The following is a 17,568-nucleotide window of genomic DNA, read 5'->3' on the forward strand; positions in this document are numbered from 1 at the left end:
CAGGTGATGCTTAATCTTCCAGAAGTGGCAGAAAAAAATCATTTTCCATTCAGATGTTACCATACCCAAACATGTCCCGAATCACGCTTTGAGACGACGCCACACTCCCGAATTTACTCTAATGTGGCGTGTTATATTGCTATCACTCTCATCCTCTCTCTCTCTCTATTTAACCAGTATCATCCCACGGTATTCAGAAAGATATATATCTCGTAGATAAAGTGACCGCTCCCGGTTCAGTCTACCGTTGGAAGGTGTCGTGACCGCCGGGGCCCTTTCTGCGCTGTATCGGACCGTGTCAGTGATCTTCGCGCCTCAAAACGCGTCGCAGGTTATAAATAACCTCGCACTACTTGTTAGAACATAGTTAAGCCGAGTGGCGCGTGCGGCCAAACCCTCAGCATTCTCAGTCACGCACGATGCACCGTCGCAGTGAAAGTGTCGTTTGAGAAAGTTTCGAGCGTGTTGTGTGTTGCATTCCAAGTTGGTCCCACAATACCGGCGGGAACGCAAACTCTACCGAGCACCAAAGAAAAAGTCATGACCATGGAGAGCCCACCGGAAGAGGTGGTCCACCAGACGGGTCAGCTGTGGTTCCAGACGGCCGATTACGTCATCTTTTGCGTGATGCTCGGCTTGTCCACGCTGATCGGGCTGTATTACGGATTCTTCGCCAAGCAAAAGCAGGACAACACCGCCGAGTATCTGCTCGGTAGCAAGCAGATGAAGGTGTTTCCGGTGGCGATGTCACTGACGGCGACGTGAGTACCAGCTAGCATTTCTGAGATCTGGATATCTAAACAGTTCAAAAAGTAGACGCAGGTCATACGAATAACCATTTACCAGTTCAGAATGTGAATACACTGAAAGCGAATTCACTTTCAGAATACAACATTGATTCAATGCTAATTTGTACACCCAATAGGGAATCGCATGATTTTTTTCTGGAAATTTGCATGAATGTTTTGCAAATTATGCATGAATCCTTTCAACGTTACACAACGAGGATTGTTCCAAATTTCTGAAAATGCAACTTGAATTTATCCATGAAATTTTAGGATTCCTGGGTAGTCACATTAAATTTTGAAAATATCAAAATAATAGTGTGCATTTAAAACTATTTATTAAATTCTATCCTTTAAAATTAAATGACAATGATTCATGAAATCAAAATTGGAAAATTTGTATGATTAACTCAAGTTTCCATTTGCGCAAAAATGAAAAAAATAACCTTTTAAGAATTGTGGTTCCAAAGATATCCCATTAAGAAAGTGAAGTTTTCTCACAATCTTCACAAAAAATGCGAAACATTGAGTTGGTGCCAAAAGTGAGGAAGTGGTCCGATTTGGATGAAAATCGGGATTCTAGCTTGTTTTGATGGTATCAATAGTGCCTCGAAAACTTTAGCTTGACCAAAAAAGTTGATTTCGAGTGCGAACACGTTTGAGGTAAAAAGACAAAGTGATTAATGAGTTAATCCAATGAAATCCAATGAAATTTTGCATAGTTCTTTGTCATATGGGTCATGGGTAACATAACCACCTGCACATATTTTATTAATTTCTGTGAGAACAATCTTTTGAACATGAGCAATTTTTTATTAAAACAAAGTTCCAAAACAAAATCGGTTATTTTTTGCATTTACTATTTTAGAGAAGACGTTGTAGAAAAGTATTTAATATTTTTTGTGAGTTTTTGAACACTTTCAAACATGAGCAATATTTATATTTTCAAACAGGTTTTTGCGATGATTTGCAATCTTTCACACATAGTGCATTCATTAAATTAAGCCTTTTTCAGAAGTATTGTTTACTTTTTGCCTTCTTTTTGAAGTGAGCAGTTCCTTTCTTTTTAAAACAGGGTTTTTTTTATATTTTTGTGATTTTTTCCTCCTTTCTCATGAATTGAGTTGAAAAAATATTTCTATAGTTTTTTTATAGGTCCTATAAACATATGAAAGACAATTGTTTATAGGACCTTTAAAAAAACTCGAGTTTTTTTGTGGTATTTTGCATTCCATCAACCGTGCACCATTCTTATTTTATAAAGTTAATTTTTTAGTGCGTCCATCCCGGGAATTCCCGGGACAAAAATCCCGGGATTTTTCCAAAACCGGGAATTCCCTAATCCCGGGATTTTTTTATAATTTGTCCCGGGAATTCCCGAAATTAAAAAAAAATAAATTTTGGTCTGGAAATTCAGATTTGGTTGTCGAAATAGATTAAAAGTTGAATACCTCATAATCGATAATAGTTTTAAAGCATTGTAATTTGTATTCGACATATATTAGCATAAATTTGGATTATTAGGGAAAACTGTTCAAATTTGGGCTTACCGATCTGCATAATGCCTAGCGCTTTTAGTATGTTCTATTTGATTTTGTATATTTTTAAAAGTTTGAGATATCTACGGATTTTTATGATATAAAATTTCAAAAAAAATCAAATCAGGACAAATGAAACGAATAAAGACATCTATTTAGCCATTTTTAATGATTGATGTTTTGAATGACTTTGGTTTAAAAAGGAACAGAACAAAACAATTTCACAGAACACCGATCCCCAAATTTATTGCTCTAAAATCTTCTTACCTATTCAGACTGTATTCCTCTTTTTTCTTTATTAGGCGGTAGTAACTCAAAGATTATTTGTAAAATATGTTTTTTGTAAAACTTTTTTTTGTAATAGGGGAACTATACCCTTTTTCAGCCTATTTTTATTATCGGCCTATCAGCACTTTGATCGTGAATTACAGCTTTCATAAAGTGTTTTTGACTGTTCCAAAGTAATAAATAGCTCAAATAAAAGTGAGCAAGCAACTCTCCATTGTTGATACATCTGAAAATGTTGATTTAATAGCGGAAAACGGCAAAAGTGATGAGAATTGGTCGAACGGCTTAGGGTGATTAAAATGGGTATATTTCCCCTAGTTGAACTTTGCAGCACTAGTATCAATAAGTTTTTTTATATATATTTTTTTTCAAGGGCGTTTATTCGGGATTGTGAAAAATGTTGTAAGCAACTTGTGGTAAAGCTTGTTTTTCCAGCATTTGTCGTACCGTCAGTGGGGGTGACATTGGGTCAAAGTGATTTTTTACGGATTTTACCATTTCTCAGGTTCTTCTCAATGAAACTGAATTCTGTTAAAAGGGTTGTGTAGGGGACATCTTAAGATGACTTCGCTGAAAAAAATCTCGTTCCTAGAACAAATCCTGTTATTTTGGCAGCTGTCTAAAGTTGAGGTACGTTTTTGACCAAAAATGACCTCTCGAAAAATCATTTTTCTAATATTTTTGTTAGAATTGCTCGAAAACTACCCAAATGTTTGAAAATCTCCACTTCAAACATTGTAACATTTCAATATGATTCCCTCGAACAAGAAACACTGTTGGATGACTTGTTTTTACCATATCGTTGTATTTGAGCATCATTTTAGTTTCATTTGACCCAGTGTCACCCCCTGAAAGGGGTGAGATTGGGTCAATTTTCAAACTATTGGCATTCAAGGTAGTATTCATCAAAATCCACCATATTTTGGGAAAATGTCAGTAAACTATCTAAGAACAAATCTACGTTGAAAGATTTTAGATGTTATTCAAATTGTTTTTGTTAGTAAGAAATTACAAGAGGTGTATCGTTTTTTGACCCATAGTCACCCCCACTGACGGTATTTCTAGATTACATTTTCAAAAAAAAACCACTGCGCCAAGAGTTTACTATGTGAATAGGACATTTTGAAAAAGTAATCGAGATTTATCCGATAAATCTACGACTCGTGCTGAAAAAAATTCTTTTTGCCACTTGTTGCATAAACTTTAATTGTATTAAACATGAAATTCAAAACGTATCTAAAATTTTACATTGACTAGTGCCATTTTATCTGTTGCCTTAAGCTTTAAAGCCTTAAGCCAAATATAATAAAAAAATAGATTTTATGACTGTTTAAAAAAAATCCCGGGATCCCGGGAATTCCCGGGATTCCAAAAATATTTTTCCCGTTTTCCGGGAAATTTGGACGCCCTAAATATTGCCAAAGATTATTTTCTGTAAGCTTTAGAATATTATTAGGCTTTTGGATTTTTCATAAAAAAAGTGCTATAAAAAAACGAAAATCTGTATGAGCAGCCGTTATTCTAACCAAAAAGTCAAAGTAGTTATGTCACAGACATAACCGGAATGGCGTAGACTACGTAAAGTTTAGATGTGTGCGTTTGGTGAGAATCAAATCGGGTAGCAAATTGTTGAAATTTCGATATTTTCGAAAAAATGAAATTCTTTGAAATTTTCAATAGGATTAAAAAGATTAATAAACTTTTAGCATTTCTAGGCATGAATCAATACATAATTATTGATTTTGTAGGTAAACGAGAGCAAAAAATGATAAATATCCCATATTTATCCCCGCAAATTTGCAAATTGGCAAATTTGCTACAATAGCGGTGGCGATGACGGAGTTTTTTCAAGGTGGCAAATTTAATCTCGATATTCTTAAGCCGGATGCAACATTTGATTTGCACTCCAGCGTTGCAGATGCCCTGAGGGCACAAGCACTAACAATTGGGAATTGATTGCGTTTATTGGATGAATTTTTGCAAGAATGCTGAGAGCAGAATGGGGGGAGGGCAGAGGGGTTGGGGGCGAGAGCAGCCTCAGAAAGCTGTGCATTCCGTCGCCCCCGAAGACCAAAATTTGTTCCTGAAATTTAAATTGAAATTATTGCAGCCTGCCGAGAAATGTAGCAACTTCAATGACTCAAAGTTAATCTATTTCACAATTACTGCATTCAGCCACATCTCCGCCGTCACGATGCTGGGCGTCCCGGCCGAGATGTACCGGTACGGCATCCAGTACTGGGCCTGCTCCATCTCCGGGCTGATCGTGACCATCTTCATGGTGTACGTGTTCCTGCCGGTGTTCTTCGAGCTGCAGACCACGTCCTGCTACGCCTACCTGGAGCAACGCTTTAGCCGACGGGTGCGCACTCTGGCCAGCTTCCTGTACGTGCTGTACTGCTTGCTGAACGTTCCGGTGCTGATCTACACTCCGGCGATCGCGTTCAGCCAAGTGACGGGGATTAAACTGCACATTATCACACCGATCATTTGCTGCATCTGCATATTCTACACCACGTTTGGGGGAATACGGTAATGGCTGGCGAGTACTTTAATCATGGATTACCAATATTCAATTGGGATATTACGACATTTCAGAGCCGTCATCTGGACCGATACGCTACAGTTTGGGTCCATGATAGTGGCGCTGTGCGTAGTGATGACCATCGGAACGCTGCAGATGGGTGGGATCATAAACATCTTCGAGCTTGCCGATGCCGGTGGAAGGTTGATCTGGTTCAAGTGAGTTCTCCTTCCTAAAACATCCTACAAAGCATTCGAAAGAACAAGATGGAACTTTTCCAGCATGGATCCCGACCCCTCGTTACGATCCTCGTTCTGGCTGGTATCACTGGGACTAACCTCGATGTGGGTTTCCAACATCGGAGTCACGCCGGAGTGCGTCCAGCGATTCCTCACCGTGCCCGATCTTAGCAGTGCCAAAAAGTGAGTCATTTCATGTTTTATCAAATCGTTCAAAAAAAATCAGCAAATACTTCCCCCCTCAGGGCCGTCTGGATCTTCGGCGTAGGTCACATTATCGTAAAGCTTTGCTCCGTGTATAACGGTCTGCTGATCTTCAGCAAGTACCACGACTGCGATCCGGTCCACTCCGGATTGGTTCAGAAGAACGATCAAATCTTCCCCTACTTTGTGCTCGAGGTGGCCCAAAAGATCCCCGGGCTGCCCGGAATGTTCGTGGTCGGGTTCTTCTCGGCCGCCCTGTCGTCCATGTCAACGCTCATGAACACCCTGTCCGGGACGATCTACGACGACTTTGTGAAGCCCCACTTTAGCTTCAGCGAACGCACGGCCAGTAACGTCATCAAGACGATGGTCGTCACGATCGGAGTGATCTGTCTGCTGCTGGTGTTCGTCGTGGAGAAGCTCGGTTCCGTGTTCAGTTTGGCCATCTCGGTGTCCGGGGTGACGTCCGGAACGTTGCTGGGAATTTTTTTCCTGGGAATGTTTTCGCCGTACATTAATGCGAAGGTAATATAGTTTGATTCGTCGAACTGTTTTTTTGATTCAACAGGATTTCATCTTCTTTAGGGTGCGTTCTGGGGAGCAATAATATCGTTGGGATCCATGTGTTTCATTGCTGCTGGAGCACAGTTGGAAATTCTAGACGGAAACCTGAAGTATCCAAGTCTTCCGCTGCATTACGATGGCTGTGATGGATTCAATGCAACCGGGTAAGTAATATTTAGGATTAGCAGGGTGGCCACTCAAGTCTCAGTTTAGAATTCCCTACTTTTTTTAAAAAAAAAAGCAAGCCCTCATATAAAGCTAACAAATTTCAATAATCAATTCAAGCATAAAGTATTATTACATAATATTAAGACCAATAGCTGTTCAGCTATTAAAAACAGTCATTGAAATCGAACCCTGGTGACGAGTTTGCTGGCAAACTCGGTTTGCTTTTGAACCTTCATTCTTGTTTGACCTTGAACACTGTTCTGTTTCAAACAGGGTTTGTCGGGTACGCAGAACAATTCCTTAGTAACAGTTCATTAGGGCGAATCTTCGTTTGTAAACAAGCAGTCTATCCCCGTCTTACTTGACGTGAACTGTCACTTGAGCAAAAAGGGATAGACTGCTTGTTTACAAACGCAGATTCGCCCTATTGAACTGTTACTACGGAATTGTTTGAACCCGTGGTTGAACATTTTTCTTGAACAAAGGATTTAAGCAAATACGAGCTTTGATTTGTCTTTTACACCCAAAACTGGCAGCGCTAGTCCGAGAGAATGATGGTTTCGAGTCGAGATAATAGTGGTACCATTCACGGACGCAGAGAACACAGCTCGAGATGGGCGATAGAACTATTCTCTCGAGGTTCATTTGCAAAAAAAGTTCATCCGTCAAACAAAAAACCAAAAGTGTCGACAACGGGAATCGAACCAGAGACCTTTGACAAACCAATCCAATGACTTAGCTGCCTCGGCCACCACAGTTTGGTGACCCAGGAGAAGTCAGAAGTCGATGTATGACACTTGTTGGTGATTTATTGATTCAACTAACGAATGAACTCATTTGTTATGATGGTGTGAGTTGGTACCATTATTCTATCGATTTTGGCACTGAGCCCTCAATAAATTTTGAGAGAACGATTATCTCGATTCTGAATTTTGGGTGTACAAGTCATTTTATTAAAAGAGTTGCTGTTTGGACGCGGGTGAGAAAATTTTGACAGAAGTTCAAACAATGTACGGTTTGGCCAATGACTGATTAAAAATATGATATTCAAGCGGTTAATTTTTTTTAAGGCATTTAAAAATGGGGAGGCAATAATAAAACTATATTTTAAATACTTTGCTTGTTTTGTTGGTTTTTAAGGAAATTATATGTTTAAGACAGTTATGGTTAACAGTTATGGTCAGTGTTGAATTAGAGCGAGAAGAAGGAAAGCTTTTCTCACTCGCGAGCGAGCATGAGAACTTGTGGTCCTCTCTTCTCCTCACTCGTGCGTTTTACTCGTGTTAGCCGTTCGTTCCAAGGTATCAATTTGTTATCAGGCTTATGAATGCCAACTCGTTTTACTTCTCGCTCGCGAGCAATTCTAGCTCGTGAGCTGGCCGTTCGCGAGCGGAGGAGAGCACGGGCGATCGGCATGTTGCTCTCGGCAGCTCGGGACTTGTGGCGAGAACTCGAGAGAGAGAGAGAGAAAGATGTCTTGTGAGAGCGCGAGATTTCCAACACTGGTTATGGTTATCAAAAATACTTTTTAATATTTTTTAGAAAATTAATACAAAATAAATGTTATAAAGTATAATTTTTTTTAGCGGGCAGAAACTATTTGGTTCGATTTTTTTTTTAAATATAATTGAACAATCAATGTTGAGTTTTTGTTAAAGTATTTAACATTTTCAAATGTTTTTCCTTTAAAAAGAACAGTTTTATAAAGTCTAGTCCAGACTCGATTATCCGATGTTTCGATTATCAGAAGTTCGATTATCTGAAGGTTTGTATGAGACTTCGTATAATCGAATCAAGAACAAAAAAAATATATTTTCTTACTTTTAACATCAAATTTTAGTTCTGCGATCCCATTTTAGTCAAATTTGAATAGTTGATTTCCTATAAAATTAAAAATGCATTTTTTCAATATTTTATCATCGCCATTTTGGCCGCCATCTTGGATAGGGGTCATACTAAAGCTCAATAAACAAAAATAGGAAAATGAAAACCATTTTTTTCGTGTTTCGATTATCCGAAGTGAAATTTTGCCAAGGCCTTCAGATAATCGAGTCTGAACTGTATTTACGTTTTAATCCTCTAATTTTGTATCCTTATCTTTTATAATCTTTTTATCCTATCATTTTGTGCAAAAAATAGAAGCAAATGTTTAAGGATAATACATGTGTACTGTTTTTTATTGTAAACTTGTAAAATGTAAATTATTAACAACAAGTTAGTCTATTTGATAAACTTCAAAATTCTCAAAGTAAAAAAGTGTTTGCATTATTTTAAATTTGGATTTAATATATTTTAAGTAGCTGCCTTTAGCACGAGCTTTCCAATAAATGAAAATCATGTTTCCAAAAAAGTTGAAAGAGATAAAAAAATTTCAACAATCGTTGTAAGGACTACTCAACATTTTATTTTTTTGCTGCGAGTAAAAAAAATCAAAGAGTAGGGGAATAGCATCTAATTCCAGCGTGCCTCTAATGTTGGCAGTTGGAACTTTGACACTCAATTAAACCTAATTAAAAGCGTTTTCAAATGAAATCGATTGATAAATAGCTCAATAAGAAGTGAGCAAGCAAGTTTCTATCAAAAGTTTTGCAAAATTAGTTGTTCAAATAGTGAAAACCAGCAAATTGGATGGAGTTAGGAGCGAGTGCCAAACATACGAGAATTCCCCCTAAGACAGATATTTTTGAAGTTTTTTAAAAGTTTAGGGAGCAACTCCAAATGCTTTAAAAATATTTGAAAACCAGTAACATTTCAGAAGAACAACATTTTGCTTATTTGTCAAATTAACATCGAATTTGAACATATATTAAAAATAATCATTTGATTCCTAAAAAATATTATGGAAATCTTTGGAAAATACATACAACATTCAATAGGATCTTTCGTGTCTGAAAGAGCAATGTTTTTTTTTCCTTTTTGTAAGGTAATTTTATTTGTTTGCTCGCTCTTAAAGTGATTTCGAATACCAAAAAGACCTTGTAGAAATAAAAATTTAAAAGCGGTTTTACTTTAAAAAACAGTCTTTAAACAGAAAAAAGAACTAATTTTTATAAAAATCTAAATTGTTCAAAATCCTAAAAAATGCCCCAAGTTTTTCTCGAATAAGTATTCAGTCCGTAGCAAATCATTTTCAAAGTTTATGTCTTCAAATCCCCCTTCTTGAAAATAATCTGTCCCCTCTCCTCCACAGCACCGCCAACAGCACGTTCTACATCGACGCCGCGGGCCACGACAACTCCGCCGTGCCGTGGGTCTTCCGGCTGGGCTTCATGTACTACTCGCTGCTGGGCACGATCATCGCCGTGCTGGCCGGGACCGTCATCAGCTACGCGACCGGCGGCCAGCAGAAACCCATCTCGGACCGACTGCTCACGCCGTGGGTTCGCTCCTGGTACAAATCCGTCCGCAGCGTCGACGACTACGAGTACAAACAACCCCCGCAGCAAATGCAGGTGCTGCTCGGGGTGAAAGATCCGGCCAAAATTCACAAATAATAACGATTACGACGAATGCATGGAATTTTTTGTTGTTTTGTATTTGTAATGTAAAGTAAATGTAGATATCTATAATACAAAAATAACTTAAGCCTACTCAAACAGTGTTATCGCTGTTGAAGCTTTCCCATTGTTGGCTTGACGTAGATTTTGCCCCCGAACCGTTGCGACAGGTAATGTTTGCGGATTTCGCGAAGTTGTTTGGCCACCAGCATCACCGTTTGGTCCGCCTCGTTGAGATCTTTCTGGAGCGTTGCCTTAAAGGTGTCGTGGATCCACGTGACGGATTGGTGCACATTCGTGAGAAATCCCTCGAGCACGTGTTTGGTGTGCTGAAACCGCGCCGGGTTGGCCATATCTGTCAGCATGTAAACCAGCCCGTGCTTCACCGCCGTTTGCTGACGCATCGTCACGTGCGGAACGTCAACCTGCGGCAAAGCCGCTTGAGCCGCTTCCAGCGTAATCAACGCTCCATGGCAAGCCGTTCGACAATCCAACGCCAAACCAATTTTCTCCTCAGCCTTTTGCGACAGTCCAACTAAATTCCAGTACTCAACCGCCCGTTGCAACCCTTTCGCCGAAACCCGAATCAACGACCCGGCCAACCGCCACTGTTCCGAAACACCCCCAAGTCGATCCCGGACTTCCCTAGCCGATTCCAGCTCCCCGTCGATACGTTGCTCCTGCAGGGTCGTATAATTGCCATTATTTGCCGATATCAACAGATGATCCAACTCCAAATACAGCGTCTTTAGCTGGCTAAAGCTCTGGCGAAGATTGGCCGCCCTCGCTCCAGCGTGGTCCACCATGTCCGACCGGAAGGCAACCGCCTCGAGTTGCATGGCCGAACGGGACACGCGGCCCAGGAATTCTTCCTGGCGGGCAGCTTTCACCGGATCGAAGGCCACGTCCAGTTTCAGAGCTAACTGTGGGAAATTTTAGACAGTTAGGAAATAGTAGTTTATGCAACAAGTTGCAAAAAGAGGATTTTTTCAGCACGAGTCGTACATTTATCCAACGAGGTTCACCGAGTTGGATAAATACGAAGAGTGCTGAAAAAATCAAGTTTTGCAACGAGTTCCATACAACATTTTTTGCAATTCCGAAAAACACCCGTTGAGTGAAATTTTAAGTAAAATTTTCATGTATTTTCTCAATAAATCGTTTAAATCAAAAAAATGTTGAAAAGTGTTACTTTTCGAAACAAGTGCTAAAAAGTTCAACTTTTCAGCTCCCATTTCAGTGCTGAAAAGTAGAACTTTTCAGCATTTATTTTGAAAAGTGTTGCTATTCGATTCTGTTATTTTTGGTACAGAAAAGTAGGCTATTTCGTCGTTCAAGAATGACAGGAAAAGTAAGTAGTTTCACGACGGAATTGCAAAAAAGCTTTTTATTGTCTTTTAAGAAATTGTGGAACACCCTATTGCTTAAATTGATAGATATTTCACCGGAATTTATAATAAATACGAATGAATTCATTCTGATTCTAGTTCAAATTTAATGACAATTCAAAACATGAACTTATTTAGATCTTTCCAAAAAGATAATCAAAATATTGTTGGCTATCAAAAAACACTACCGCTTCTAAACTATGGAAAAAGTTACGTAAAATCAAATTTTGATCACAGGAGGCTAAATGAGCAAACAAGCTTAAAACGCCAAGAAACGAAAAAATGACAAGACGAATTTGTCGGGTTTAGCTTGTAATCTATTTTTCTGGAGCATTTTTTTTAATTTCTAATAAATATTTTTTTTTTCATTTTTTGCTTTCTGGATGTTTTTGAATACCCCTGACTCAAGGCGGTTTTGCAAACATCCAAAAATCAAACAATAAAAATTTGGTTTATTGAACATTTAAAAAAAATCCCTATATTTACCTATTGTTTATCAAACTTAGGCTTGGTTTTTTATAAATAATATTTTTTTGCTACAAATGCAAATACAAATTGGCCTCTTCTAAAAGTAAAACGTTAATTTAAAACCATCAGATATTACAAATTTTACGAAATATACATATTTGACGTTAAAAATCAAATAGTTTCCAAGATACAGTCGGTTAAAAATTGAAGGCTAAATGCGAGGGGTGCGACAATGGTAATTAATTAAATTAACTAATGATCAAAATTAATGAATTAACACAAAATAAACTTTGGGTTACATTTACAAATACCCATATTGATTTTCTAGACTTACAAGGTTGTAATTCTGAAAGCAAACTTCAGAACATATTTTTTAAGTGCTGCTATTTTGAAACTTGATAGAAGACATTTTTTTAGAAAATAAATAAATAAAATGGCTTAAAATTTAAACGATGCATTAACGAAAATTTCTAAATGTATTTTTCAATTTAAGGTCCAAAATTTGAAGTAAAATGGTTGTGAAATGTGAAAAGACGTTCGGGTTTCATTAACAATTTCATTAAACATTAAAAAAGGCGAAATTTTGTATGTTTTGTAATTTTCAGAATTTTGTCAATTGAAATGAGATTTCAATAAGTAACATTAATTTATATCAGCCATAACTGAAGATATCTCAGAGTAATTCTCTAGATATATCCATTAGGGTGGGTACGGATTTTGAAAAGTTCTCAGATCAAGTTCTGGTGTGGTTCCCCTTGTAGGGCATACCCATAGGGACTCTCACGTCAAATTTCAGCTCATTTGGTTGAAAACTGGCTTGTCTCAAGCGAGCTCAAGTTTACTTGGGATTTACTATGAGAAATTTTGAATATTCGTTCATTCGCTCCTACAGGCCTGGGGAAAACATGTAGAAACTTCTAGGATGGCCAGAAATGAGCGGAATCGACTGGAGAACAACTTTCCCTAAGAGACCAGGTCGAGCTCAACGGCAATACATCCGGGGTTTTCGGAACTAACGGTTTCCCCAGAAAAGCATACAATTTTCCTTAGCATGCTATGAATGCTTGATGAACACCGCGACGCCACATGTCAAACAGTTACCACGTGGACTAGCATCGCCAAAAAAAATACTTTTTATTACTTTTTGAACTATAGAATTTGGTGATCCTGATACTATTTAGCTGTATTCTAAACCTCCGAATAAGAAACAAAAACTGTTATGGTGCAAATTTTACAATAACGTGGGAGCTGTTTGACATGTGGCGTCGCGGTGTTCATCAAACATTCATAGCATGATAAGGAAAATTTGATGCTTTTCTGGGGAAAACCGTTGGTTCGAAAACCCCGGATGTATTGCCGTTGAGCTCGATGGGGGTTGAACGGATCGACCTGGTCTCTTAGGGAAAGTTGTTCTCCAGTCGATTCCGCTCATTTCTGGCCATCCTAGAAGTTTCTACATGTTTTCCCCAGGCCTGTAGGAGCGAATGAACGAATATTCAAAATTTCTCATAGTAAATCCCAAGTAAACTTGAGCTCGCTTGAGACAAGCCAGTTTTCAACCAAATGAGCTGAAATTTGGCGTGAGAGTCCCTATGGGTATGCCCTACAAGGGGAACCACACCAGAACTTGATCTGAGAACTTTTCAAAATCCGTTCAAATACAGTCGACTCTCTGGCTGTCGATCTTCTCGATATCAATAATTCTCCATCTATCGATGAATTCTTCAGTCCCTTCAATCTGCATACTTCAATTATCTTCATTCCTCGATATTTTCCCTTGCTTGAAGGATCTCTTCCTCGACGGTCCCTTGGATTCCGTTTGCTTTAAAAATCTCTTTCGGTTGTCAATAATTTCAGCTTCTCATGGCTTGCATAGACATTTTTCTTGGCGAAACGAAGCTTTGAAGGGTGTTTGACATTAGTTTGTTTTTGTTTGATGGACGTTGCCATGATTCTCTCCCATAGCTGGGTATCAAGAAAAATATATTTTCAATCGAGTCTTCATTTTGCATCGTTCTGTAAACTGATGATTCTCTTCCTCGACGGTCCCTTGGATATTGACAACCAGAGAGTCGACTGTATCCATATACATATTCCCTGCGTATAAAAAAAGACATTTTGCATCATTAGTTTCGCCATACAAATCTTTTTTTTTTTTTGAATTAAAAAAAATAGACTGAGCTGATTGGTTTTATCTCCAAAGTTTGTATGGATAATTAGGGTCAACTGACGATTTCTCGAAAACTATTGGTTCGATTTTAATTTTGGGAAATTTTCTGATCTTTTTAAAGACAAAATTTCAAAAAATGGTCTCTAATATGAAATAATAAAATTATTTGAAAAGGTCTTCATTCAGAAGTTATGCTTGATTTTACATTTTTGGAATGATTTTTATTTCACACATGCTTACTTTTTTAATATTGAAAATCCAACCAATAGTTTCCGAGATATCAGTCTAATTAGTGAACACTTACAGTCGACTCTCTGGTTGTCAATATCCAAGGGACCGTCGAGGAAGAGAATCATCAGTTTACAGAACGATGCAAAATGAAGACTCGATTGAAAATATTTTTTTCTTGATACCCAGCTATGGGAGAGAATCATGGCAACGTCCATCAAACAAAAACAAACTAATGTCAAACACCCTTCAAAGCTTCGTTTCGCCAAGAAAAATGTCTATGCAAGCCATGAGAAACTGAAATTATTGACAACCGAAAGAGATTTTTAAAGCAAACGGAATCCAAGGGACCGTCGAGGAAGAGATCCTTCAAGCAAGGGAAAATATCGAGGAATGAAGATAATTGAAGTATGCAGATTTAAGGGACTGAAGAATTCATCGATAGATGGAGATTAATTGATATCGAGAAGATCCGACAGCCAGAGAGTCGACTGTATAAAAAAAAACATTTTCATCGATTCGAATTTCCAAAGTCTAACAGAGAAAATTATAGGAAATTATTTTTTCCGGAGTGGCTTTCCTTTATAAAGTATTTTATAAAAATTAAAATTGTTAAAATTTCCGAAAATTATAACCTAAAGGTGACTACAACTCCAAAACAGTGCACTTTATCGAAATTTCTGTAAAGTATATTTCGATTGCAAATTTGATTTAGAAAATTAACAAAACAAAAATATTTTGTTTTAATTTTTGGACGCATTCAATGTTTCAATATTTTCATAAATTACTTTAAAAAAAATATATGGAGACTAGTATGGAAAAATGTATGCTGCAAAATTGCATCTTTTAACATAGGAAATGTATCGACAAAATGTCATCCAAATTTAAAAAAAAGAAGGTCAATCTAATCTCAGCAGCATATTTTCATAGTTGGATGGAAGTGGACACTATTTTTGAAAAGGCAAAATAATAATAATAAATGCTTATAAAGTGCAATTTTTAATAAAATTTCACTTTACTTCTTTTAGATAGCAAATTAAAATTAACATCTAAAAATTAATTAAGTAAGTTACTTGGTGATAATGTTTAATTGTTTCCTTAATTCCTTGTAAAATAAATTTTAATTTGGCCGTATGTAAAGCTGCACGAACCATAAAACTACACACAAATGAGAATATGTTATAATTTAAAAACTAATTATCAGCTAACATTAAACAAGAGAGTGTTCCACAACGCAATCACCAACAAAAACGCACAATAACCCTCCTCCCCATTAACGACGATTACTTGGAATACATACACGACGAACCTTGGCCGTATCGTTTCGGGCATGCTGCAGCATTCCCTCTTCCGGTCCCTGGTTCCTAACCGCCGCCATTGCCTCCCCTTCCGGAATCCCGTTCGGAATTTCACCAAGTTTAACGTTTAACGCCGACTCCCCACCGTCCACAACGATCGCCGCACTTTCCCGCTCGAAAACGCTCCGCAGGTGCTCAACCCACGCCTCAGCCGTCAGCAGCCGTGGCCCCGGACAGGTGCTCTCCAGGGCGCAAATCTCCTCGTCCACTCGTTGATACGCCTGCGAGATCGTTTCCGACGACTTGGACTGGATCACTTCGACGTCCACCGAAAGTCCGCCGACAACGCCACCACGACCACCGTTGACCTGCTTCAGGACGGGCGTGTTTGGATGGGAAGTTTCCACCTCGCTGGCGGCCACCGACGATGATGACGAACAACCCATCGCCGTTGGCCACGGGGACATGTTCCGGAGCAGAAGAACCACCACTTTGCGCCTAAACGGGTGAAGTCGCGTTTGTGGTTATTATCGATTGGTTTGCTCAGTGTGGCGCTGAGTACACAAAACCCCTCGTTCCGGGTAAAGGTCAGGTCCGTGCACCCCAAGGGACCGGCGGACACTACCGGCGCCCCAAGGACAGTCACGACATTTGTGCTGTGACGATTTAATGGCCGCCACGCGACCCCGGGTGAGAAGTGTTGCGTTAGCGTTGAGCCTTCAATTGGTTTAATAAATCATCGAAACAAATGATGGGCACTGTGGAAAAGGATGAGGTATTGGAGCACATGATAAGTGAGTTTAAATTTGTTTTTACTGTGTACCCTGTTGGCATTCTAGAGTCCTTTGAGCCAAGGTAGACGATAGAAAGCGCAAATGAATCATATCAGATCTAATGATCTATTCATAATTGTCTGGCAGAAGGGTATCAAAACGAATAATCACGCGCAAGGGCTGAACGGTCACGAACAATGGAAAACTTTCACTGGAAAATGACTATATTGAAATCTGCATCCTTTCAGTACGGTTGGCAAAGTAAGTTTAAATGACATTTAGTATGGTAATGGTTGTCGAAGCTGAGTACACAGCAATCATTCAATAATAAGCACGTTGCAGGAACAATTTGTTACTTTATACTTCACTCACTGCCAGGGATGCGGAATGATCGGAAACACATTTCGAGACAAGCTTCTCATCACTGTAGTCAATAGGATGGCTCAAAATGCAGAACAGCCATTTCCGGTCACAATGAGGCCTCAAAACAACACCCTAATATGTTAGAACAATCTGAGCTGATTCGGCTTACGCAATGCATTTCAATTTGGTTTGGGAATTTGTATGGAAAAACCAACTGTGTTGTTATTCAATTTTTATAATTTTCATTTTTCTGCCATTTGAAATACTAATACACTGGCGTTCAAATTGAGAAAATTTCATATTTTGCTCCTGGAACAAATACCAGTTTATTTTTCAAGACGAGTCGTACATTTATCCATCGAGGTGAACCTGTTGGATAAATACGACGAGTGATGAAAAAATCAAGATTTGCAATGAGTTCCATACAACTTTTTTGGCAATTCAAAAAAAAAAAACCCTTTGAACAGAATTATAGGACAAGTGTCCATGCACTGAGTCAATGAATATTTCAAATCAAAAAAATGTTGAAAAGTATAACTTTTACAAACAAGTGCCGAAAAGTTCAACTTTTCAGCATCCATTTCAGTGCTGAAAAGTAGAACTTTTCAGCATTTGTTTTGAAAAAGGATACTATTCGATTCTTTGATTATTGGTACAGAAAATTAGGCTGTTTCGTCGTTCAAGAATGACAGGAAAAATAAGTAGTTTCACGACGGACTCACAAAAAAGTAGGGTTTTCCATACAAAATTGAAATGCTTTGCGGAAAGCCAGGATTGCTCCAAATTTTTGAGGGTTGTTTTGGGGTCTAAGGCCGTTGCAAATATATTTCAAAATGTTAATGAAAATAGAAGTTGAATCAACTGAAAACAATCTAAAATGCATTTCTCTGCATTGATAATCATATTTAGCATGTTTGGGGTCGTTTAAAAATGTTTTAAAATTTTATAAAATTCCGGCACCGCAAGAACTTTTTATTTCACAGAAAATAAAATTTTCGTCAATGCTTACATATTTTGGAAACTAACAGGTGTAAAATGCATTTTGAAAAACTTTTCTCATTGATATTTCATTT

At 38.2% G+C, this 17,568-nt stretch overlaps 2 protein-coding genes across 3 annotated transcripts; one reads left to right on the top strand and one right to left on the bottom strand.

Annotated features, from left to right (window-relative positions):
- The first annotated feature begins 236 nt into the window (after window positions 1-236).
- LOC6033147 (sodium-coupled monocarboxylate transporter 1) lies at window positions 237-9,900 on the top strand. Its single transcript, XM_001843584.2, has 7 exons — window positions 237-761; window positions 4,787-5,143; window positions 5,210-5,353; window positions 5,417-5,557; window positions 5,620-6,103; window positions 6,164-6,306; window positions 9,501-9,900. Exons 1-7 carry the CDS (start codon window positions 541-543, stop codon window positions 9,802-9,804), a joined length of 1,794 nt encoding a protein of 597 aa, XP_001843636.2. The 5' UTR covers window positions 237-540; the 3' UTR covers window positions 9,805-9,900.
- Window positions 9,840-15,995, bottom strand: LOC6033146. 2 transcript variants are annotated; one of them, XM_001843583.2, is made up of 2 exons: window positions 15,371-15,995; window positions 9,840-10,730 (listed from the first exon to the last, which is right to left on the bottom strand). In XM_001843583.2, exons 1-2 carry the CDS (start codon window positions 15,824-15,826, stop codon window positions 9,912-9,914), a joined length of 1,275 nt encoding a protein of 424 aa, XP_001843635.2. In that variant the 5' UTR covers window positions 15,827-15,995; the 3' UTR covers window positions 9,840-9,911. The 2 variants fall into 2 exon arrangements, with proteins under 2 accessions (XP_001843635.2, XP_038112596.1); XM_038256668.1 differs by having other exon boundaries at window positions 15,362-15,995.
- Between the last annotated feature and the right edge of the window lie 1,573 nt (window positions 15,996-17,568).

The sequence above is a fragment of the Culex quinquefasciatus genome, chromosome 2, assembly GCF_015732765.1.
Source record: "Culex quinquefasciatus strain JHB chromosome 2, VPISU_Cqui_1.0_pri_paternal, whole genome shotgun sequence".
Classification (NCBI taxonomy): domain Eukaryota; kingdom Metazoa; phylum Arthropoda; class Insecta; order Diptera; family Culicidae; genus Culex; species Culex quinquefasciatus.